This window comes from Vipera berus, assembly GCF_964194415.1.
Source record: "Vipera berus genome assembly, chromosome: 1".
NCBI lineage: Eukaryota > Metazoa > Chordata > Lepidosauria > Squamata > Viperidae > Vipera > Vipera berus.
The window spans coordinates 111,246,075-111,271,134 of record NC_138202.1 but is presented as its reverse complement, the minus strand read 5'-3'; the positions used below and the strand labels follow the sequence as shown (position 1 = coordinate 111,271,134).

The 25,060-nt window shown below is 41.7% G+C and overlaps 2 protein-coding genes across 2 annotated transcripts in view; one reads left to right on the top strand and one right to left on the bottom strand.

Annotated features, from left to right (window-relative positions):
- DRD4 (dopamine receptor D4) overlaps positions 1-2,246 on the top strand; it is a gene marked incomplete at its 3' end in the record, with an annotated part of 37,749 nt that extends 35,503 nt beyond the window's left edge. Inside the window, exon 4 of the mRNA XM_081314277.1 lies at positions 2,044-2,246. Within this exon, the coding sequence (XP_081170403.1) occupies positions 2,044-2,246 (203 nt within the window). The remainder of the gene's footprint in view (positions 1-2,043) is intronic.
- A 5,539-nt stretch (positions 2,247-7,785) lies between these two features.
- Positions 7,786-25,060, bottom strand: part of DEAF1 (DEAF1 transcription factor) — a 38,913-nt gene continuing 21,638 nt past the window's right edge. The window contains exons 9-13 of the mRNA XM_081313171.1: positions 21,079-21,210; positions 17,813-18,063; positions 12,146-12,208; positions 9,238-9,327; positions 7,786-8,306 (exon numbers count right to left, since the gene is read on the bottom strand). Coding sequence (XP_081169297.1) covers positions 8,202-8,306; positions 9,238-9,327; positions 12,146-12,208; positions 17,813-18,063; positions 21,079-21,210 — 641 coding nt within the window. The 3' untranslated portion in view covers positions 7,786-8,201. The remainder of the gene's footprint in view (positions 8,307-9,237; positions 9,328-12,145; positions 12,209-17,812; positions 18,064-21,078; positions 21,211-25,060) is intronic.

Sequence of the window (25,060 nt, the reverse complement as noted above, 5' to 3'; positions counted from 1 at the left end):
CCCAAACTGCCCACTGAAGACTGGGCCTGCTCTGAAAGTGAAGCAAAGATTGAACAGACAATATGATGAAGAGCAAGGAAGAGCTATCGAGAGTGAACAGAATAACAGAATAACAGAAAAAAAATCAAATAACTGAGTTGAAAGGGACCTTGGAAGTCTTCTAGTCCAATCCACTCCTCAAGCAGGAAACTCTAGCTATACCATTTCACACAAATGGTTGTCCAATCTCTTCTTAAAAACTTCCAGTGTTGGAGCACCCACAACTTCTGGAGACAAGACGTTCCACTGATCAATTGTTCTGTCAGGAAATTTCTCCTTATTTCTAGGTTGGTTCTCTCCTTGGTTAATTTCCATCCATTGCTTCTTGTCCTGCCTTCAGGTACTTTGGAGAATAGGCTGATCCCTTCTCCTTTGTGGAAGCCTCTTAGATATTGGAACACTGCTATCATGTCACCTAGGAAGGGTCAGACCTAAAATCAAAATTGACACATGGTGTCAATTCTTCCAAGCTGAGTTCTTTTTTTCCCTTTTTTTTGGGGGGGGGGCAGTGTTTCAGGCCCTGCAGACAAAATCTTGCCAGATCGAGGACTCTGCATCTGCAATATACTCTGTAAACTATTAGGGAGGGGCTGTCTTCACCCTCTTTCTCTTACACATAACATCCAGACTGAGTTGCCTGTTACTCCTCTGGAATGCACTTCCTCCCTCCTGGGAATCCGCCTCCTTGTTGCATTCCATCACAGAATGAATGAATTAACCTTTATTGTCAAAGTACAACCATGTATACATTGAGATTGGCTGAGCCTCCCTCCGTGCTCAGCCAATCTCATAGATACCAGAGACCCATAAATCCATTTTCTACCCAGTCCCTTGCCAGCCAACACCCACCTGCTTACTCACTTTAGCCAGTCAACGGCTGGATAAGAGGTAACTTTATTCCCTCCCTGTTGTGAGGCCTCTCTGCTTCTCACGTGTTTCTGTTTAATGACATTGTGTTCAACCTGGCCCATGTGTTGGAATATGTTGACTCTTCTGGTTTCAATCCCTGAAGTCCCCCTCAAAATTAGCAAAACATAGTGAAGCCAAGAGTACTCTCTAGGTATATTCTGCATTTGGGGGTCCCAGAAATTGTTTCTTGTGGCCCAGTTTGACAAGATGTTTTTGCATTGCTGAAAAGCCTGACCAACAGCCTTGTGTGCCTAGTTTCAGCTTTTACAGAAAGATCTGTTTCCTATGATTCCAGCGAGGTAAATGCAGGTGCTACCGGGGCCTGCAGAGACAGCATTTACACACCAGCTGCACTGTATCTTCCTGACCCCAGGATCCCTAAGGAGCCAGTGCTTCAATTAATAGGTTAATGGGTATGCAAGTATCCATTTGTTTGCAAAAACAAATAAATATGCATCCCAAGAGACCTTGAGTTTAGATACAAACTGATGTAGGGCTGTGTCTGCTGTTGTTTCATTCAACCAGTGCTAGGTGCATTTATTTTTATTTTTATTTTTTTTATTTTAATTCCATTTATATCCCGCCCTTCTCCGAAGACTCAGGGCGGCTTACAAGCTTAGCAGTAGCCTTCATTCTATGTATATGCCTGCTTATTAGGGCTTTCACACACACCCCAAGTGGCATTATTACAAAGTCAGCTTAATTGCCCCCAACAATCTGGGTCCTCGTTTTACCTACCTCGGAAGGATGGAAGGCTGAGTCAACCTTGAGCCTGGTGGGACTCGAACCTGCAGTAATTGCAGGCAGCTGGTGTTACTTAAGGAGGCATTAGCCCACTGCTCCAGACACCAGGTGCAGCAAGAATGGGGAAATTAAATATATTTCAGCGTTCTCAAATGCAAAGAATTTAAGCAGATCAGAAACGGCAACCTCACATTATTAAAAAGTAACCTCGGATATATTTTTTCCCTTCCTCTTTTTTTTAAAAAAAACGTATATGCCACTGTTCAAAATTGACATGTTTACCTTTGAGAAAATTAAGACACATGCAAGGAAGAACTGGCTAATTTTTTTCCCCCTCTCTCTTTTCCAAAGGTGCTTTCCTTCTCTGTTGGACTCCTTTCTTTGTGGTGCACATAACCAGAGCTCTCTGTGAGTCCTGTGTCATTTCTGGCCAAGTAATCAGCATTGTCACGTGGCTGGGTTATGTCAACAGTGCCCTCAACCCTATCATCTATACAATCTTCAACACTGAGTTTAGGAATTACTTCCGCAAGGTTTTGCACATCTTCTGCTAGCTGGATTCTTTGTCTAGAACTGAACCCCGAAGAAAGGAGAGTACATTGCACAGGACAAAGAGCCAGACCAATTATTGTCTTTGTATAGTTTTAATAAAGCTTTATTTCTTATTATATAGTTGCGTGTGTCAATTTTTTCACTTAAATAAAGATTTAAGGTGCTGGTACTTACCTTTAAAGCCCTACATGGCTTAGGCCCAGGATATCTGCAGGACCGTCTGCTGCCGGGGACGACTTCCCATCGCCCAGTGCGCTCACACAGAGAGGGCCTCCTCAGGGTGCCGTCGGCCAGACAATGTCGGCTGGCGACCCCCAGGGGGAGGGCCTTCTCTGTGGGAGCGCCAGCCCTGTGGAACCAACTCCCCCTTGAGCTCCGGATGGCCCCGGATCTCCGGTCCTTTCGCTACGACCTCAAAACTTTCCTATTCCATCAGGCTGACCTGGATTGATGATGGGTTTTTAAAAGTTTTAATTTTTAACTGTGTAATTAATATTTGGGGCTGTTATTTAATTTTTTTCTTAACTTTTGTACTGTTGGTTTTTTATTGTTGTTAGCCGCCCTGAGTCCTCTGGGAGATAGGGCGGCATATAAGTCCCATAATAAATAAATAAAATAAATAAATACTTTCTGGACAACGGTTCCTTCATATTTGGTGAGAATGCAAAAATGGCCCGAAACCGATGCGTTATATTTGTGAGACTTCATGGTAATATTCTAAGTTGACTGAGGAAAAATACCCCCATTTGGGTTTGCCATCTGTCCTCCATTCAAGCAGAACGTGTATTCAGAGAAGCATTTGTGGTGGTTGCCCCACAATAATGACAGCATCTTTCCCCCAAAGAAATGTAGAAGTATCTTTTGAGCGATGCTGTAAGAATTTATACATCTTTTGATGGCTCTGATAGTCTAGGGATATTTTTCCTCACTTGTAAAAATAATTAACCATCAGAAGGTATTTAATGCCTAGAATCTTTTGCCAAGGATGTGACGGGTTAGAAACAGAAAACAGAGATAGGTCTGAAAAAACAACTATGCTTGTCATAGCTATAATGGTTTGTGCGTTTCCCTAGCTTAGAGTGGGCTGGTCAATGTCAAAGGCATGGATAAGATGCATAATCAATTTGATCAAGCTGTATGTGCCATGGGATCAGAAAAACATTGAGGATAATTTACATGACAATAGCATGGCAAGTATATGCCTATGCTTGCTCACCCTCTAGTCCTGATCGTACACAAGAATTAATAGTCCTATTGTATTGAAAATGGTTGCTGATCTGGGAGAGGAATTTAATCCCCGCCACCTTTGAAAATTCTCCAAAGTTATAGCAACAGTTAAATCAAATTTCCTGATCCACCAAATTCTGGTCCATTGGACATATATTTGCTATTCTTCTGAGGACCCCTGTCTTCAGGAAAGAAATTCAGGAAAGTTTTTAAAAATCCTTTGGATTTTTGTATGCCCAAACTCCCACAGTACAAATTTTAACCTTATGAAAATTCTGAAAACATAATATATTTAGGCAATTGTGCCTGTTTTAATAAGAAATCCCTCTTATAAAAATCTAATCTAAATATCTAGATATAAAAAAGAATATCTGGGAATCAAGGACAAAAAAAACCCAAACAAGAATAAAGGCATCATTCCCATAAAGAACAGAAAATGAATATAATTAAAGTAATTAATGTACCTGTTTGAGTAGTAGACTCTTAGGTTTGAGAATATATGCAGGATTCCTTTCATACTGGAATGATTTGAGAGAGAGCAGACTGGTCTCTTGCTTAGATGTTAATAGTATCCCCTTTTGTTTCTCTTCATTTTGAGAGCAATAGAAATGGAAATAAGTGAACATGAACCTCTTAGGAGAGGTTGACCAGACTGCGGTTTTGCCAAATTGAGGTGTACCATCTCCTCCATTTTTCAATATAGCCAGCAAATCAAAGCATTAGCAAGTAGCTGAGTTCACTTTGGTGTCCCTGCAGTTAAATACTAAAGACACTGAAGAAGCTACAATGTGCAAAGACCTTATAACTGTGTTTATGGAGGGAAAAGAAAATATAGACTCAGCTCTCTTATCTTCCCAACATGGGACCACCATACCAGATACTTTTGGGGACCTATTGAGATGTCAGTATATGGAGTTGGTCTCCCTCTAGTCAGATAGGGATTAGATGAGCAGCATGAGGGGTGAGGCCAATTCTGCTACTGTACCTACAGTGGCTTTTTTGGTGCTCTTGATTGATGAGGGCAAACCAACATAAAGTCCTTCCTCCAAATGTCATTCATCTTCCCTTTACAATGTCTTGCCAAAAGCAGATTTGGGAACAACTGAAAATATGTATTTGTTACATTTACAAATTCCATCATGAATGCCCTTATGACACTTACCAACATTGCACCGAAACAAGTCTTATACCTCAGTTCGAATGTTTGCCCTAGGAAACCTAGGTAGCTGTTTAGAGCTATTTTATTTACCGTATTTTCCGGTGTATAAGACAACCCGGCGTATAAGATGACCCCCTACTTTTAAGAGGTTTTTCAAGGTTTTTTGTCTTATACGCCGGAAAATACTTACATGCCCTGCCCTCCCTGTCCGTCGCAGAGGAGGCGAAGGCCCGACTGGCCCCGCCGGCCCTCCCGCTGGTCCTGCACTTCTTCCGGCCCCCGAGGCACAGCGTTTCCCGGGCGGCAGGCAGCACCGGAGGGCAGCCGCCACCCCGCCACAGCCGGCGCCCCTCCTGCTTCCCCCCCCATTCAGCGCAGGGCGGGGCAGCTCCGCCCGCAGCCTCTTTTTCAGCCGAGGCGCGCTCGGCCCGGGCTCCCGGTCCCTCTTCCCGGCCGGCTTCCCGCCCTGCCCCTCATGGAGCTGGACTGGGCGTGCAGCCTCTCGGTGTGGCTGCTTTTCCTGGGCAGCCTGGCGGTGCGACTCCTGCGCTCGGACCTGCTGCCTCAAGAGGGAACAGCGTCGGACGGGAGCCAGCTCTTCCCTCTTGAGGCAGCAGCTGCCTCAAGAGGGAACAGCGTCGGACGGGAGCCGGCAGGGAAGTCCTGTGTGCGCGTGTGTGTGCAGGACTTCCCTGCCGGCTCCCGTCCGGCGCTCTTCCCTCTTGAGGCAGCTGCTGCCTCAAGAGGGAACAGCGTCGGACGGGAGCCGGCTCTTCCCTCTTGAGGCAGCAGCTGCCTCAAGAGGGAACAGCGTCGGACGGGAGCCGGCAGGGCAGTCCTGCACACGCGCGCACTCCCCAGCTGCTAAGGAGCAGCCGGGGAGTGCGCGCGTGCGCAGGACTGCCCTGCCGGCTCCCGCCAGACGCCACCCACTGATTTTCCGGCGTATAAGACGACTGGGCGTATAAGACGACCCCCCAACTTTTGAGGTGATTTTCATGGGTTAAAAAGTCGTCTTATACGCCGGAAAATACGGTAGCTGTATTGTTGCTTAGATCTAATATATATATATACACACACACACACACACACGATTGATTTATAAACACATTTCTGAGACTGGCCAGGTATATCAATATCTCTAAAGTTCTGTTTATTCTACTTTGCCTAAAACTAGTACTTTTATAAAAATCTATTGTGATTTTAACACTCAAGAAGCGCTATCTTCAAAATTAGTTTTCTTGCTAGGATGTAAGATTCTCTCTCCTCAAGTGAGATGCTGAGGAAATACGCAGTTGCACCTTTGCTTTTATTTTTGGCAGCACAAACAGAAAGCTGTGAATGTGATGCATAAATGTTTAATGATCTGATCACTGAGTTCCACCGAGTTCCCGAAAGATATCCGAGATATGTTTTTCATCTGTATACTCAGAAGTGTGAAAATCAAAATTATAAGAAAACAGCCATACCCTTCTTCCAACAGCAGAAAAGGTGCCTTGGATGACCTATTTTCTCTTTGGCTACAAGTGTCCCAAATAAATCTTAGAAAACTGATGGACCCCCTGGAACAAAACATGAGACATAAGATGAAAAAGGGAAAAAAGATTTGTATGTTGTTGGGTGGAAACTACTGTTTTGATTCCATCAATTTACCATATCTGATGTTTTTAATTGCTTAAGGGTTATCAAGCTAATGTCAACTCTTAGCAACCACATAGACTCTCCCAGATTATTCCCAATCCAACTCTTCAGATCTGCCAACTGTGCCCCATCACCATAGTACCCAAATACATTCAACATGTTGGTCATTCTCTTTTTTGTTCCACCTATCCCAACATTATGGACTTTTCAAGAGAGCTGGCTCTTTACATGTCTCACATAATACAATAATTTGAGCCTGATCATACGTGCCTTGAGTGAGAACTCTGGATTAATTTGTTCTATCATCCATTTATTTGTTTAATCGGATATCCAGTTTTCAAGTCATCTACAATACCACTGTTCAAAAGTTTCAATGCTTTTTCTATGGTGCTTCTGATTTACAATATACCACAGTGTATTTACCTATGTATTCTTGCAATCAGCTGTGATTTAATAACATGTCCTCAGTGGTATGTGACTGGCAAATAAGTACAATTGTTGCTGTTTCAGTCCCCAGCAGGACAAATTCTATCATTTCTCTGGAACAGCAGGCAATTCAGTAATGTTAAAATCGCTATTTGTGCTACTCTGTATTGTAGTAGATTTTTGAGAAAGTCTAGCAGAATAACAAGATTGTACTTTGAAGTCTACAGGGTTCGGGAGCATGCACGATTAGTGTAATTATTTAAAATAGATTTCCCCAATCTTTTTGGCTTTGCGGACCGGCAAGGAGAGAAGGGATGGTTTCTTGCAAGTGTGAGCAGCAGGCAAGTGCACACACGTGCGTGTTAAGCTCCATTTCCATGAGTGGCAAGCGTGTCAGCTGCTTGTGCAATTGGAGCACGTGCACATGCTCGCCTGCTATTTGCCGAAGTGGAGATGCATGTGTGTGCTTGACTGCCACTTCTGTGGTCTGGTTCTGAACAGCACAAGGCCCTGAGATGGGGCGCGGCCTGGGAGTTGGGGACCCCCAATTCAATAGCTAGTAACAGCAGCTACCTGATCTGGGTTCATCTTGAAAAACAAAGCAGGCTCATGCTACTTAGCTAGGAGACCACAACAAAATCTGAGGCGAGAAAGGGATCTAAAAAATAATGAAAGAAGGAAAGGACCAAACACTTCTCTATGTTTACAACTAAGATCATATGGGTATGTCCATGTAGTTTTCAAATGTTGAATTCAACAAGGGAGATTTCACTTTTGACTTTTCCTACAAGACCTTCAAATCTAACTATTGAATAATTATTGTCTGTAAGTATTCAAATGTTCCACATTTATCAGTGTAACAACTACAAAAGATTCATGATACTTCCAGCACAGTGGGCGCTACAAAGGCTTTTTACTGTATTGGTGAACTTTTACAGAGAAATCCCAAACAACACAACCAAAAAATTGTTAATCATTAATAGAATCAGATTCCATCTATATTTTAGGTAAGATTTAATTGACATCAGGAAACTAAATTTGCTGAAAAGTAGAACTGCTTCATATTTGAACAAGAATCACAAAAGACCTTTTGCTGTTACAATCTTTATTGAAACCTCATCAGAGGAATCTTAAAAGGTCGCAGACCCAAAAGCTGCTTTAAATAACATTTTCAAAATACTTCAAAGAATCCCCATAATCCATTTGTTTTACAGCAGCTTTGTAGAAAAACTTGTAAAGATCCATCAACTTCCGAAGTTCCCTTAAAACAACAGAGCTCCTTGACGCTCTTGTGCCCATAAGGTTTAATTTTTTGCTTGGTTAGAGAAAATTCATATGTTGGCCAGCAACGTTCAAGTAATACTATGCCTTCACCATCTCGGTGAAGGATTTTATTTATGCTTCACTTTGTTTTGTTTTATTTATCACAGAACTTCAGAGAAGAATTGCTGGTCCAGCCAGTCTGCTGCACCACGCAAGCCATAAAATTGGAAGAAAGGAGGTTTTAGACAATAACTTTTTCAATCACATTATCTGTATCATGATCATCTTCTGTCTGAACAGTTACTGCAGCTGACTGCCCACACATATGCTGATGGTCTTTCCAATCCTGAAAATGAGCACAAAAAAAGAGACAGGCTGTGAATTGGAAGCAATTATTGACTGAAGTAAAAGTACAGCAACATACAACAGGGGCAGGGAATGCTACTGTTACATAACGGTATGTGGGAATGACCTTGGGAGACAGGGCAGTATGATGCAGCCAAGGGAACAGGCAGCCAGCAGCAGGAATGATGTGAGTGGGGCAAGAGGCTCAGAAAAAAATCTCCCTAGTTTTTGGGGAGCTCTGCAAGTATTTTCAGATTTGCAATATTCTGTTTTAATGTAACCTTTCAATATAGTAGAATTAGCTCAGAAATGCCTCATGTTGAAATGGGTGGCAAATAAATTTAATAAATAAATAAATAAAATTGGGTGAAGTGGCCGCCCTTGGAGCATCTCGGCTGTTTCTATTATGGACCTCCTGACAGTTGTAAGCGTTGGGCATCATTTTACTTGGTATGTATGCTTTATATGTTACCCTTTTAAGTTTATGTCTTTGAATTAATACTAAAACTTAAAATTGCTCATTGTCTCTGGATCCAAAAGAACCAGTTGCTTGGGCATCTAATCACCGCTCTGGCACTAAATAGATCCATGTTTCTAAAAGTGTTTTGCTTTCATACCAAAAGGTGAAAACCAAAAAGAATAAAAACAAGAGAAACCTCTTCATCCATCATATTTTTAGAAGGAAAATAGTCCTTTTTTCTTGATTTAGTCTAGGGATACAAGGTCTGGTCTACAAACCCAAACAACCACTACATGGGATCAAAAATTGGGGTTTTCTTTAACTCTTTGCTACAGAGCTGGATTTTCACATCTCTAACCTAGTACTCCTACAGTAATATAATCATTGTTGGTTGCTCAAAAGTACTAGATCATACATGGGCACTTGCTTCTTCAGCTCTGCAGGACAACTGTATTCATAAGAGGTGTGATACCTTCCGTTGACAGAACGTTGAGCAGTAATTGACTTTATGGCAACCGGTGCATTCATTCATTGCCTCCCGGCCACAGTTTACACAGGATTGCTGTGAGATTGTAGGCAAAGAATACAAGTCAAATGGAAGTAAAAGGAGGTTGCACATGAAGTATAAAAAAAAGTAGTCATACATAATTTCTGCCACCCATAAACCGGTAGAATTCTCTTAATACAGAAACTGGGCACTCTTCATAATTAAAAGAAGTTCTCTAACTTCTTTTAAGAACCAAAGACAGCCCATATTTATACTGATGAAGTAAAAAAAATCATGTCTTTATCAGACTCTGGAAAGTATCTATTTGTCTCTGACTAAAATGGTTGCAGCAAACTGAGAAGATAGGACAGCTTGCAAGGGGACTGAAAGTTCTGAAAAGCAAAAATACTATGTTACCATCATCTAGTGCAGATCCCTCACACATTTGCAATTACTAGGAATCTTTGAGTGCTACTAATCTACTTTGTAAAAATATTCTTTTCAATTGTAATTTTATTAAAAATTGCAATTACAATGATAAAAACAAAAATAAAAAATGAAAGAAAAATAAAAATTGAAGGTGCAGAAAAGAAAAATAGAAAAAAATAAGAATATACTAAGAAAAAAAGAAATACATAATGAAATTACTTCCCCCTTCCTCACAACAAGTATAAACAATTTTAGTAACATCATCTTTGCTTAAAATACAACAAATAATCTCTTCTGCCCATTGCCCATTTCTTCTTTATAAACAAATCCTTAAAGTATCATCTGCTTTTAGCAAAGCCATCTTCAGTTTGCCTTTTCTTCCCTGGAAGTCCCAAGAATTGAGATGCACAGTGCAAAGTTCTTACCACTATACCATAAAAAAGACCATCCTTATCCAAATGGACAGGAGAAAATTTAAAAAGGTCACAATTATATATAATAATAAACATGCAGCAGGAAAAAAAATATGATGCTGCACTTGAACATGAATATTAGTACTTCTTGACTTGCACTGGGGCAGGAGCAAGAATCTTCAAAAGAGTAGGCAACTTGGCATTTCTCAGTAGTTTTATTGTTAAAACATGCTAGCAGGAAATGTATCAAAGTCTAATGATTCTGAATTGTTAATAACAGAATATGGAATGGTGGGTAGGGAATGAAATATGGAACAGCATAGAGATTAAGGAGCTGGCCTCAAGATAAGCCAGACCTTTTTAAGTTTAATACCATCAGCTCTTATATTCAGACCACAGATTTTAATGTGATAGGAAACCTCGGGCATTTGGAAAAATATCATTTTGTTTTGTATTTCTAACCTGTCTGCTCAAACAACTCATTCCAAACAGAAGAGGAGGACGAGGAAGATGGATTTACAGCTCAATTAGCTTTCAACTCATATCATTACTTAGGCATGATTGGTGTCTCTGTACAAGGTGAATACAGGAAGGAATTGTGAATAAATTGCCCTGCTGCAAAAGCATTAGCGAGGCCATATGTAATGCAGAATGATGTACGTGGTCTCAGGCTCAACTGATTCACAGTAATTAACACCTAATTTGTTTGCACCTTCTGCCAATAAATTCTCTGCAAACTGAAGTACAATGAATGTCACAGATTTTTCTCATTTCAACCGCTGTATGCAAAGCCGAGTCTCAGGGATGCAACCCAATGAGAACTTGTTGTGACACTCATAAAGAGCTCGGTAAATGAAGAAAGACAAAAGGCCTAGTAAAAAGGGAGAAGCAAAATAGCTGTGAAGCAGGAGACCTGAATAACTCTTCCTCCAAGGTATTTACTTGAATACTTGGGGGGAAAAACCATTCTGGTTTTTCTCCATGCAGCTGCTAGTAGCCAAGTTTCAAGGAAGATTATGTAAACAGGGTTGCTCATCCATTTGGATGGGCAGACATAACTGGGGGGCAGGGAGGGGGGGTAGTCCTGCAAATAAGGTGGCCCCATGATGTGGAGAGCTTTTTTTTTAAATCCCATTTATATCCCGCCCTTCTCCGAAGACTCAGGGCGGCTTACAATTTAAAGCACAAATCAATGTGCTTAGCAATAGCCTTCATTCTATGTATATGCCTGCTTATTAGGGCTTTCGCCCCCTCCAAGCGCCATTTTTACAAAGTCAGCTTATTGCCCCCAACAATCTGGGTCCTCATTTTACCTACCTCGGAAGGATGGAAGGCTGAGTCAACCTTGAGCCTGGTGGGACTCGAACCTGCACTAATTGCAGGCAGCTGGTGTTACTAAAGGAGGCATTAGCCCACTGCTCCACCAAGGCTCTTTATAGGTAGCCACCAGCACAATGTATCAAACTCAGAAGCACACTGGTGACCACTGCAGCTCATGGAGCAAAGAAGTAAAATGTACAGATTTAAAGGCACCCATAACAGTCTGTACTGCTACATTTTGTACCAACTGCAATCTGCTCCCACTAAACTATTGGGGGTATCACCTTCTCTTATTCGTAAAGGCAATTTAGGGCACTGCCTACCCCCAGGTTCCCCCCCCCCCAGGGAAAGGCCCCAAAGCACCAGATAGTTAAAAAAAAGATCATTCTCTACCAATTCACTAGACACTATGAAAAAACAACCCATACATTCCCATCTACCATCTATTAATGTAACAGCCACAAGGGCAGATTAGAAGCACAAAATAATGGATTGGCCTCTTCCAAGACTTGGGGCTAAAGGAAAGTGACAAAATGGATGCCAACCCCTTACGGGAGCTAAGTCGCTGTCTCAGGAACCAGGCCAACCTAGACACAGCAGCCTTAGCCTGCTGAAGCTCACACCACCTTTAGACTGCCGCCACTGAAAAACCGCCATTTAGCATCAAAAAAGAACATGGAAATAGCTTGTTAGTCGTTACGATACCATTCAGATTCAGTCTTCGGGCTTACCTTAATAATAATTTCAGTTTTTCCATCAACATCTTCTGTATGCTGGAACAACTGGTTCTGATACTGCAAAAATTGAAAGACATCATAAATTACTTTTTACAAGTACCTCATGCTGTTCTTGGAAGTATAGTTACAAGAAACAGGTTCCTATCGGAAATATGGCTGTGTGGAGTGCTTGTATCATAAACATGATTGAGGACTTATTTAAGTGATATTAAGGAGTGCACACCTTTAAAGACACATCAAATTTTATATTCCATGTACTAAATTATACACTATCGTTTATCTTTCAAATAGGAAAGAAATGTTTAGGTTTGAGATAAAAGAAAGAACTGCATATATTTCAGTTACTTCACAATATTCCAGGGGGTGCAAAAACTTGGGTTTTCAAAATTATAGTGAATGTGCATAATTCGTTGCCGTTATTTCAAACTTTTGTAAAGGGTGCGAGAAGCATTCTAGGGGTGCGGGGTATAGAAAAGATTGGGAGTCGCTGCGGTGAAGGATAGTTCAAACTATTAGTAGATTCTGACAAAGCTCTCTGTACTAAAAGCAAATTGATGCTATAGAAAATAAGAAATTTTCAGCCCCCACATTTAGTTCTGACCCTAGCATACCTAAAGTTCCAATTTCATTTATTTCTGAGGAATATTTCTTAAATTTTATTAAATAATTGTCAGATTAACTTCTTCCTCAAACGTCTAAACAAAAAAAGCAACCAAGTGAAGCAACTAACTGAGCTATGATGCAGTGAGCTTAAGCCAACATACACAGTGAACAAGTGACAAAATATGCTCTTAGGACTGCCCTGGAGGAGGAAATAATGTCTAGCCAAGGAAGACCACAGAATCACCCGGCCTCAATCAGAAAAAAAGTAACGTGAGCATCTCTCGTACTGAGAGACAGCTGAGGAAGAACAGCTGTTTAAAATCCATGCCTCCTCCCCCCTCCTGGGTCCCAGAAAGCACAGACAGAGAAGGCTCCAGGAATTAAGGCAGAGAGAGCGCCTGAGGACAAGAGTGGGCAGACACAGGGCTCCCCAGGTGAATCATCTAAAAGCACTGGGAGAGAGATACCCGGTTTGATGGATAAATAAGCAGGCTCACTTTCGTTCCCAGCACTGCTTGTAACTGAACTCGTGGCTCATGCCTTGCCTCACCACACCGAGAATCCTTAACTCTGCAACTGAATTCTGGATGGTCCTGGACTTTTTGCCACTTGATTGCTTCGCTGCTCATCGTTTGGAGAATCTACAGCGGTAAAGGCCTTTCCTTCTCCGCTTCTCTCCTGTCTCAAGTCTAGATCCGACACTGCCCAGCCTATAGAATTCATATAACTATGCTGCTATAAACAAAATAGACGCGATTTAATACTTTGAATATTAGAAAAACTATACATATATGTTCTAATTTGAATTTCGGTTGCAATCCCAATGCTGTTGGGAGCTCAGGTGGCGCAGTGGTTAGAAGGCAGTATTGTAGGCTAATTCTGCCCACAACCAGGAGTTCAGTCCTGATGGGGCTCAAGGTTGACTCAGCCTTCCATCCTTCCAAGGTGGGTAAAATGAAGACCCAGATTGTTGGGGGCAACATGCTGACCTTGTAAACCATTCGGGAGAGTGCTGTAAAGCATTATGGAGTGGTAAACAAGTCAAAGTGCTATGTATAAAGCTTCCAGTATTTAGGATCATGGCATATGAAGAGATTTTTTTCCTGCAAATTTCCCTCAGTACCCTAAAAGACCTACTCTGGATATTCTCCAATGGTGTGGTAAATAGGCCTTCAGTAGTGCGGTAAGCCTGGAAGCTTCTCCACTGTCTTCCGAGTGACAGAGACACATTTTTATTCTTCCGGAATTTTTTAGTAATGTGTAATTTTATACCCTACTGTGATATTTTAATTTCCTTACTACTGCTTTGATTTCTTATTTTATATTCTACCTTATTGATTTTATTTGGATGTTTTATGTAAAAGCTTATTTTACATAAAATACAGTATGTTTTAGGTGGGTGTCATGTATGTGTCTCACTTTGAGAGCGGGCAACTAAATTTCATTTTTGATGTGCGCCATTGTGCCCACAATAAAAAAAAAAGGACAATAAAGATTATCTCATCTTATTTACCATAAATCATTTTGATGATGTTTAATTGGCAAATGGTATATAAATACTTCAAATAAATAAGCAGTACTTGGACAAAGATTCACACCTGGTTAGAAAAAATGTAAGAAAGCATGTAGATTTTCAGCCAGAAATTTTTATGTTAGGGATAATTTCAGGAAAGTATGAGAAAGAAAATGTATATTTAATGGTACATGTATTAACAGCAGCAAGAATTGTTTTTGCGGGGTTTTTTTTTTGAGAATTAAGAAATTAGATGATGGGACTTACCAGAGGGAATATTTAAAAATTAAACATCTGTTTGAATATGGTTAAAGAAATAGAATGATTTTGGATAGAAATGAAGATTAGTTTAAGAGGGATGAATCCCTCAAGTAATACAGTTTTTTTCTTTCTTTTTTCTTTTGTGTTTTGTTTTTTGACATGAGAAATACAAAAATGTTGGGATGGTTTATACAGGTGAAACTCAAAAAATTAGAATATCGTGCAAAAGTTCATTTATTTCAGTAATGCAACTTAAAAGGGGAAACTAATATATGAGATAGACTCATTACATGCAAAGCAAGATAGTTCAAGCTGTGATTTGTCGTAATTGTAATGATTATGGCTTACAGCTCATGAAAACCCCAAATCCACAATCTCAGAAAATTAGAATATTGTGAAAAGGTGCAATATTCTAGGCTCAAAGTGTCCCACTTTAATCAGCTAATTAAGCCATAACACCTGCAAAGGGTTCCTGAGCCTTTAAATGGTCTGTCAGTCTGGTTCAGTGGGAATCACAATCATGGGGAAGACTGCTGACCTGACAGTTGTGCAGAAAACCATCATTGACACCCTCCATAAGGAGGGAAAGCCTCAAAAGATAATTGCAAAAGAAGTTGGATGTTCCCAAAATGCTGTGTCAAAGCACATTAATAGAAAGTTATGTGGAAGGGAAAAGTGTGGAAGAAAAAGGTGCACAAGCAGCAGGGATGACCGCAGCCTGGAGAGGATTGTCAGGAAAAGGCCATTCAAAAGTGTTGGGGACTTTCACAAGGAGTGGACTGAGACTGGAGTCAGTGCATCAAGAGCCACCACACAGAGACGGATCCTGGACATGGGCTTCAAATGTCGTATTCCTCTTGTCAAGCCACTCCTGAACAACAAACAATGTCAGAAGCATCTTACCTGGGCTAAAGAAAAACAGACCTGGTCTGTTGCTCAGTGGTCCAAAGTCCTCTTTTCTGATGAGAGCAACTTTTGCATCTCATTTGGAAACCAAGGACCCAGAGTCTGGAGGAAGAATGGAGAGGCACACACTGCAAGATGCTTGAAGTCCAGTGTGAAGTTTCCACAGTCTGTGTTGATTTGGGGAGCCATGTCATCTGCTGGTGTTGGTCCACTGTGCTTCATTAAGTCCAGGGTCAACGCAGCCGTCTACCAGGAGATTTTGGAGCACTTCATGCTTCCTTCCACAGACGAGCTTTATGGGGATGCTGACTTCATTTTCCAGCAGGACTTGGCACCTGCCCACACTGCCAAAAGCACCAAAACCTGGTTCAATGACCGTGGGATTACTGTGCTTGATTGGCCAGCAAACTCGCCTGACCTGAACCCCATAGAGAATCTATGGGGCATTGCCAAGAGAAAGATGAGACATGAGACCGAACAATGCAGAAGAGCTGAAGGCCGCTATTGAAGCATCCTGGTCTTCCATAACACCTCAGCAGTGCCACAGGCTGATAGCTTCCATGCCACGCTGCATTGAGGCACTAATTGCTGCAAAAGGGGCCCAAACCATGTACTGAGTACATATGCATGCTTATACTTTTCAGAGGTCCGATATTGTTCTATGTACACTCCTTGTTTTATTGATTGCATGTAATATTCTAATTTTCTGAGATTGTGGGTTTGGGGTTTTCATGAGCTGTAAGCCATAATCATCACAATTATGACAAATCACGGCTTGAACTATTTTGCTTTGCATGTAATGAGTCTATCTCATATATTAGTTTCCCCTTTTAAGTTGCATTACTGAGATAAATGAACTTTTGCACGATATTCTAATTTTTCAAGTTTCACCTGTATAAAAGAAATTTTTTGTTTTTGCTTCCCCCCCCCCTTTTTTTAAGATATGACAAATGTAAAAGTGTTGGGATGATTTGTATGAGAAAAAAGACTTAAATACTTAAGTGTAACTAATGAAATTGGGAGACTGTGAATTCCAGTCCTCCCTTAGGCATAAAAGCTGGCTGGATGGCTTCAGGCCAATCCCTCTCTTTCTGCCCACCCCACTCCACGGGGATGTTGTTGTGGGGTAACAGAAGATGGAAGCAGTAAGAATAATTTGAATATTAAGGGGAAAACAAATTTAAATAAGAATTTTGTAAACAGGATCTATGACGAGGCAATCAAGATGATCAATTAGAAAAGAAGCTTTATATTGATGTGATTATTATTTTCAGAGACACGAGAAAAATGTCTATATATAATTGTCATTTATTCCAATAATAAGAAATTATTAATTTAAGATTGGCAAAAGAGAATATTATTGGAAGAAGAGAAAATCAAGCAAAGCCATTTGTGGACTATAGAATTATAGAAATTAATTACTGATTGCTTTGTAAATACTAACCCAGACAACACGCTGTTTACCAAATATTAAGGTGATTATGTTAAATAACAATAAAACATATTTAAGAAGAATTGTTTTTGCGCAGCATTGGAAAAATGAAGAAACGCCATCTGAAGATGACATAATTAAGAAAATACCGGAACATGCAGAAATGGACAGACTCACATTGAAGATTAAAGAAAAAGAAGATACAGAATATTTTTAAATATGGGATGTATTTTACCAATGGCTAGACAAAAGTGGTAGAGATTAGGATTTTATTATATGTTACTAGGCTAAGACCCAGACAACATATTGTTTAAAAGCATTTATGAATTGTAAACTTAAAAAAACTAATAAAAATATAACAATCAATCGATCAATAAATAAATAGGCAGTACTCCATGTTCATTTGTTATGCATTTTAGAAGAGTTTTTGGTATCCCTTTAAGCCAGGGGTCTTCAAACTTGGCCCTTTTATGACTTGTGGACTTCAGCTCCCAGAATTCCTCAGCCAACATGCCTGGCTGAGGAATTCTGGGAGTTGAAGTCCACAAGTCATAAAAGGGCCAAGTTTGAAGACCCCTGCTTTAAGCTCTCTCTCAGATCTCAAAATATTTCTGTTGAACATAAATCCCAGCAGCTCCAATCATTTAGGTTATGTTGCTTGGAATGCAGTGGAAGAAATCTAACCCGTTTTTTTAGAATGTATACTGCAGATCAGAAATGACGCTACCAAGTCCAAAATCACTATATGGTTGCACTTTAAAAATTCACTAAAAGAGACTATAGTAACGACTACATCCATACCGTCACTGTGTCATGCATTGGGGTGGGAGTTGTTTTTTTCTTCTTTCCTTTTAACAGTTACTAAAGCAGCATAGGTAATTTTAAAAGATGGCTATAAGATATTTGGGGCTGAGATGGGTTGATTTCTTGAAACACTATTTATTACCTCTTTCTTTTCCGCATCAGCTTGAAGTTTCGCTTGAGAAACAGCAGCTTCCCTGTAGGAAGAGCTGGCCTGCTTGGCTTGTTCGATCAGCGTCTTCAGCTGCCGAGCTGTGTTAAGCAGAGAATTGACAGTCTCCTCTAGGTAAAGCCAGTTCCGTTGTTCTGTCATTTCAAGTCCATTCATCACAGAGGAGGAGATTGTCTTAGTGGGGGTAGCAGGTGGCACTGCCAGGGCAGGAAGTGAGGTCAACACTAAAAAAAGATAGACAGATTGAGGTTGATCCACCAGTAACTGTATCTGAAAGTTGGCCAGATCCATCCTCTTTTGCCTCTGCCTAGTTGTCATCCACAGCCATTCAATTTGGTTGTGGTAGAGAGCCAGACAGCAAACTTAAGACCCTGGGTTAGCCTAGGACAGGGGTAGGCAACCTTGGCTCTTTTATGACTCATGGACTTCAACTCCCAGAATTCCTGAGTCAGCTATGCTACCCCCACTAAGACACAGATACAGCTATGCTGACTCAGGAATTCTGGGAGTTGAATTCCATGAGTCATAAAAGAGCCGAGGTTGCCTACCCCTGGCCTAGGATGTATATACTTTTAATAAATCTTAGAACTGAAGCAAACCATAGAGCAAGCCGACTATAACAATTGCAGTGGACCCTATCCCCAGTTTAAAGCAGAGGTCTTCAAACTTGGCCCTTTTATGACTTGTGGACTTCAACTCCCAGAATTCTCTCAGCCAGGACCCCTGGTTTAAAGTCACAAACCAGCTTTATGGGTGCCACAGATTCTTTTTACCTATATCCAAGGTCAATGGGCTCCCCAAACCCCAGAGGATCAGCACAAGTTCCTTTGGACTATAGGCACCCCCCCACACACAAGCACACAATGGGTAGTACTCCGTTCTTTCTCACACACTTCCCCAGGTCTACTACTCCTACTCCTACCAGTTCTAGAGACCAATACAATTTCTGAGCCCTAATGCTAAAGAATTTTTTTTCTGTCTCTTAGCCCTAGGCCACCTCTGGTGGCTCTATTTCCACCAGTAATAAAAACCACCTCCCTCTCACTCCCACAACAACAGCAACACACCAACTACTCCCCCACCACAACACACACACACAGCTGGCTTTCTGCTCAGCTTTTATACCTGCTGGTTGCCGAGCAGCTGGGCTGGCTAGGAAGAAGTTTTAAAGGGGCAGAGCACCATCAGCCTAGGATGCTAGCCAATTTCCAGGCTGCCTGCCCTGTTGCCCTGAGCTGCTGAAATCCGGCTCCTGAAAGGGAGCACAGCAACACACAGACGCTTCATAACTTTAAGACTTCCCCACATGTTCTGTGAATTTTTTTTCAAGCTTTACAAATCCCATTCTTTTAGTTTCCCACAAAGTCAAAATTTGTGGGACATACTGAATCTACGCAGAATGTTTCTTTCTTTCGCCACTTCTCCCAAGCGCTGGTAGCAGCGGGATCTAGGACTGAGGTGGAATCCAAGGTGGCAGTACCAGGCACAGGAGGCTACCAGGCACAGGAGGCTACCTGAGAGGCAAGATGGGGCAGACCCAGAGGCAGTCCTTCCTCTCTGGACTGCAGGAGCGTGGTCCACGATCTTAACTTACAACTGAATTTCTGTTGCTAAGCCGTTCGGTCACAAAGCTTGACATCACGTGACCACATCGTTTAGCAGCAGCAATCGCAACAGTCTCAGTTGCTGTCATAACTGCAGGTGTTAACTCCAGGGTTGTTAAATGGGCAGCAGGGGGAGTCCTGGATAAGGAACACAAGGATGCCGCAAGGGAGGAGGGAGGCCCAGCATAGACCACACACACACACATGTGGGTGTGCTGTGATGCAGCACAAGCACAGGGAGGCCAAGGCAAAAATGCACTGCAGCTTGGGAGCTTCTTGGCAAAGCCGCAGCTGCCCACAGAGCCCTCAGCTGCCCCAGCAACATGGCACAAAACTGCCATATCCTGGGAATCCCAGAACTGCAGCTCCAGGAAGCCCCTTTACACTGCACTGCTAGCCCAGGCTTGCACTGCTAAGGGCTTTGCACCGTGATGATGGGCTTTCTGGGAAGCCGTTCACCAGCCCAGTCCAGCAGTGCACCACAAAGAGCACTAAGAGCTTCTGCAAAAGGCTTGGCTTTGCACTGCGAAGGGCTCCTTGACCCCTTGCAGGAGCCTTCTGTATCGCAAAACCCAGCCCCAGCCGGCCCAACGGTCCAAAACTGCAGCCCTGCCCCCAGCCCTCTCCCAGTTGCTCTCGCCACCCTGTACTCCAAGGCCCCTGCTGCCCTGCGTATCATCACCCCACCTGGCCTTCTCCGTCTTCTTGCTCTTAGTCGCTGAGAAGGCATCCAGCCTGGCTCTTTGCGAGGCAGGTGCTGTGCACAACCCTAGGGAGAAAGCCTTGTGCGGCCACAGCTGCCTCACAAAGGGTCGGGCTGGGTCAGAAGCGGGAGCAAGAAGATGGTGAATGTCAGCGAGGGATGCAGAGGGCCAAAAGGGCATAGATGGGGAGGGTGGTGAGATAGCCCTCAAGTGATAGTCCGCCACTCTTGCATGAAAGAACGTACCCTTGTCTTGTCAAAATGCTTTTAAAATCTCACTATATTCAGGCAGGAAACCTTAAAAATTCAAAAAATGGTATAACTAATAGCTTCATGGCACCTCTGTGTGAAGTTTTCCATTTCCTCTTAAGCCAGCAATTCTTCTCTAAACCAGGGAACCATATTTTTTTTTTGGGGGGGGGGGCTGGGGGGCTGGGAGGGTTAGGAGCTATGACCTAGATATTCCCAGGGAATCAATGTTCTGCTCATTCAAGAGAGCTCCATAACTTTTCAGTGCAAGTCAAATTAAAAGTCCCCATTCCTGAGGAAGCTGAAAACTACTGAATCTGCACCTGAGCTGGCAACTGCCTTAACACAACCACTACCAGGGTATAATGGCTCCAATCTCCAGATCCTCAAGCATCCGGCCTGTGTAGAACAACTGTTCTAACACAACATTGCTCTTGGATTGGATCCTTGACAGTGCTGCCTTCATATCCAAGAATTTCCATCCCTCCACCTGTAATTCCCGCTCTTTTCCTCCTACATGAAGACGTCAGCAGAGGACATCAGCAGCACCCAAGCACACCCACATCCCCCAGGTGACTTACTATTTTTCCGAAATATGACTGGATTTACTCCCAGGCAGAAAAATCCTGAAATTATATAATTTAACAATGCGGGAATTATTTCAGAGACAAAAGAAGTCTTACCAATTTTGGGGTGAGAAGTTGGCAAAGCTGCTTCGGGGAATGCTGAGATCTGACAACTGTCTTGATAACTTGGATAGTGAGGCTCTGGATGACTGACCCGACAAGGTTGCGGCTGAAGGTTTGTATCTTGCACTGTTGAGAAGAGACTAAAGTCAGACACTAAAGGAATTGGTTTGGATGTTACATCTTGGAAGTTCACAAAAGGTAAGGAGGCATTAAGGAAAATAGGACAGTTCTGGAAAAGGTGTTTAGCCAGAAAGATAGTTTCTTACAAGATCAAAATATGCTCCAGTTCCTGCATTTACTGTTTAATCTAGACCAGGGGTAGGCAACCTCGGCTCTTTTATGACTCGTGGACTTCAACTCCCAGAATTCCTGAGTCAGCTATGCTGACTGAGGAATTCTGGGAGTTGAAGTCCACGAGTCATAAAAGAGCCGAGGTTGCCTACCCCTGGTCTAGACAATTCTGACTCTTTGCTTTATTTGCTTTCATCTGGCCTGTAACAACAACAACCAAAAAAACCCCCCACACCTAGATGAAAATATGAAAATCAGACCAATGAGAAATCATGTTTCAGTTGATATGAGAGGATGAAGATTTATTAGGTCGTCCTAATGAGTGGAGGCATTACAGCAGCAGCTGTTAGGCCAAATAACTCTGCTCAAGGAAGAGAACTAAAGGAAGCAAGCCCAGTGAACAAGAGTGGCAACCAGGAACAAGAGATGTCAGCTTCAAGCTATTTACAGAGGCAGCGGTCTCTCTGCTCTCAGGACAAGGTAGCAAACTGCAGAACAACAACAACAATAAAAGGGGGGGAGATAGTGGATTATCAAAGAATGAAGTGGATGTAACGTGTCCTGCAATAAAATAAAAAGAGTCATAGGAGTTAGAGAAACTAGAAATGAATGCATACCGATTGGACCAACTGGCATATGAATTAAACCACCTTCCGAGAGCAAAATCAGACATGTGACACAACAACATTAGGGACACATTAAGTCCACTGTCCTGCAATTTCATTTAGGGCTAAAGGTATTGCCAAGAACAGCTAGAAATATATTGTCAGTGACACTGAAGATCTAGAAAGGAAGCTTCAAGAACAGATGGTGTTTTCATCCATTTTTGCAATCCACGGAAGAAGACTGAGAAATAAAAGAATACTGCAGATTATCGAAGAGCTATGCAAGCAACATCAACAGACAAGGTCTGTGGGAACGGCCAGAATTTGGCCTCCCAAGAATTTGGTTTCTCAGCCTTCAGCTTTTCCAAACTCCCTTAATTGGCCTCCACATGGGTTACAGTGAAGAGCATACTCTCCTGGCTCACAGGCAGGCTGGCATGTGGGAGGTTTGGGAAACGCTAATGATAGAGCTTTCACATATATCTTTAGTATCTTGTTTTTGTAATGATCTCATAGGCACCTGAGAAATTCTCACTATGTATCCAATTATCTATGTATCCTATGTTGTATGAGACTGATGGAGTTTTTTGTAATGTTGGAGGTGAATAAAAGTTCAGCGAGCAGTGCTCAGGAGGTTTTTCTTGGAGATGAGGCTGCCTGGCTGGTTCAGAGCATCTCTATCGACCCGGGTCTGAATTCTTTCCCCTTCAAAGGTCCATTGTTATCTGGCCGATAAGCTGCTGACTTGAGATGGATTGCACCGCATGAAGAATTTGTAAATAAGTCCTTAGTCAAAGCTGAGTAAACTTGATTGGGAGAACTTTACATTGAGGGCAGAAGATTAAACCCTGAAGTAAGACATAGGATTAATTCTTAGTGGAGCCTTAATGGTGCCTATTGAACTACTCAATAATAAAATCAGGAAGAACGTTGGCCCATCAAGTTCACAGCCTTTGTTGTCTATATAATAATGCCCACAGTATTAGAAATAAACAAAATGAACTGAAATGTTTAATGCAGGAAAACAACTGGGGTTTAATAGGTGTAACAGAAGTAAATGATTCCCACTCTAGAAGTAAAACCACTGAAGAATACCACCTATTCAATAGGAACAGAAACAATGAAAAGAGAAGGAATAGTACTTTATGTTCCGAGTATCCACATCTGTTCAGAAATCCAGGTAAATGAACTCGATATTAGACAGCACTTAGATTAAAATAATGGAAGAAGCAAATAAAAGCAATACTATAATAATGTCTATTATCCTTGTCCAGCCAAGGGGAAAAAATATGGATGCTTTTTCTACAAAAGCAAACTGCAAATCTTTCAAAGCAGCATGAAGCACTAGGGAGGGGGGACTTTAATTATCTCAAAATCTGTTTGAGAGTCAAACTCCATTGAGTATGGTCCTTCCAGGAAATTCCTGACACATCTTACTAAAACCTTTTTTCTTTTAGTGAGTGGAGCAAGGCACTGGAGAAGCAGCTGTCTCTGACCTGATATTAATTATTCAGCAAGATACAGCCAAGGAAGGAGCCAAGGCAGCAATAACACTGGTAAAAGTTGATCACATTATGCTTAAATTCTTAAAAAAATTTTTAAATAAAATTAAGATGAGTGGATCTGGATAGAAAGTTTGACAAAACAAAGGAAGATACATACAGGTAGCCCAGAATTGTAGACCTGATGTCAGGAAAGTGAAAGCTCAGAATATATAAAATTGTAAACAACAGCAAAAAGCTAACGTGCTCAAATTCAGAACTAAAGTCCGAAACAATCTTGACGGGTCACAGAAGTGGGCTGAAAATAAGAAATTGCAATTTACAAGGCACGTGCAAAACTAAAAAAAATAAGAAACAGAAATAAATGCAGGATATGATAATTGCGAAACAGATTTTGAAGTACACGTAGCCCTTGATTTACAACCATTTATTTAGTAACCATTCAAAATTACAACAACCCCGGGGGGAAAAATGACTTATAACCAGTCCTCACACTTATAACTATCATAGCCTCTCTACAATTATTTGATCAAAATTCGGGCACTTGGCAACCACAATGTATTTATGATGGTTGCAGCATCCTAGAGTCATTTGACTGCCACCGGTGACTTTCCTAGCTAGCTTTTGACAAGCAAAATAATAGGGGAAGCTGAGTGAAATATGAAATAATAGGGGAAACTGTAGTGATTCACTTAACAATCGCAGCAAAAAAAGGTAGTAAAATCAGGCACAACCCATTTGCTTAGCAATAGAAATTCTCATCTCAATTGTGGTCATAAGTTGAGGACTAACTCTAGTAGATTGTTACAAACTGAACATAGGTTAGCAATGTGAGGTAGTTGGGGGGGGGGGGGAGAAGGCAAATTGCAATCTCATATAATTTCCAAATCGTGGGAAGGAATCCATCCCTTTTTTGTTGTTGTTGTTCAGACCCCACTTCTAGGGTGAGCTCTGAACAAGCAAAATACTTTAATAAGATTTCAGAAAACTAGAATAAGTTCAGACAAGGGCTCTGTGGATGTTCAAAAGCTAAGTCTTATAACGAGAGAATGAAGAATATGATGTTATTCAGGCTTGGGAAAAAGAGGAAGGAGTAAGCATTCTTCAAGAAGTGAAAAGGGTATCAGAAGAAAGCTAAGGCATGTTCTCTGTTGCTGTATATAAGGGAGGCAAAGGACAGATTTCAGCTACAGAAAGGCAGGCTCCAACTAAATCTTGGGGAAAACTTCCTGACCGTGGGAGCATCAGTTACCTACAGAGGTTTGGGGACTCTCCTTCCTTAGATGTGTCTCAAGCAGAACTGCAGAACCTTCTCTCTGAATTGTCGATGTAGAGTCCTGCCTTGAACAGAGGGTTGGGCTCAATAGCTTAAATCAGGGGGCCTTCAAACTTGGCCCTTTTATGACTTGTGGACTTCAACTCCCAGAATTCCTCAGCCAGCATGCCATAATCTGTGATTCATTCCTGAGGCTGGGGCATTGATTGAAGCAATGGTTTTACATTGCAATCTTGTACACCTGTATCGTGAGAATAAATCCCACTGAACTCACTGATACGAATTTTCTGTTTCTGCCATTA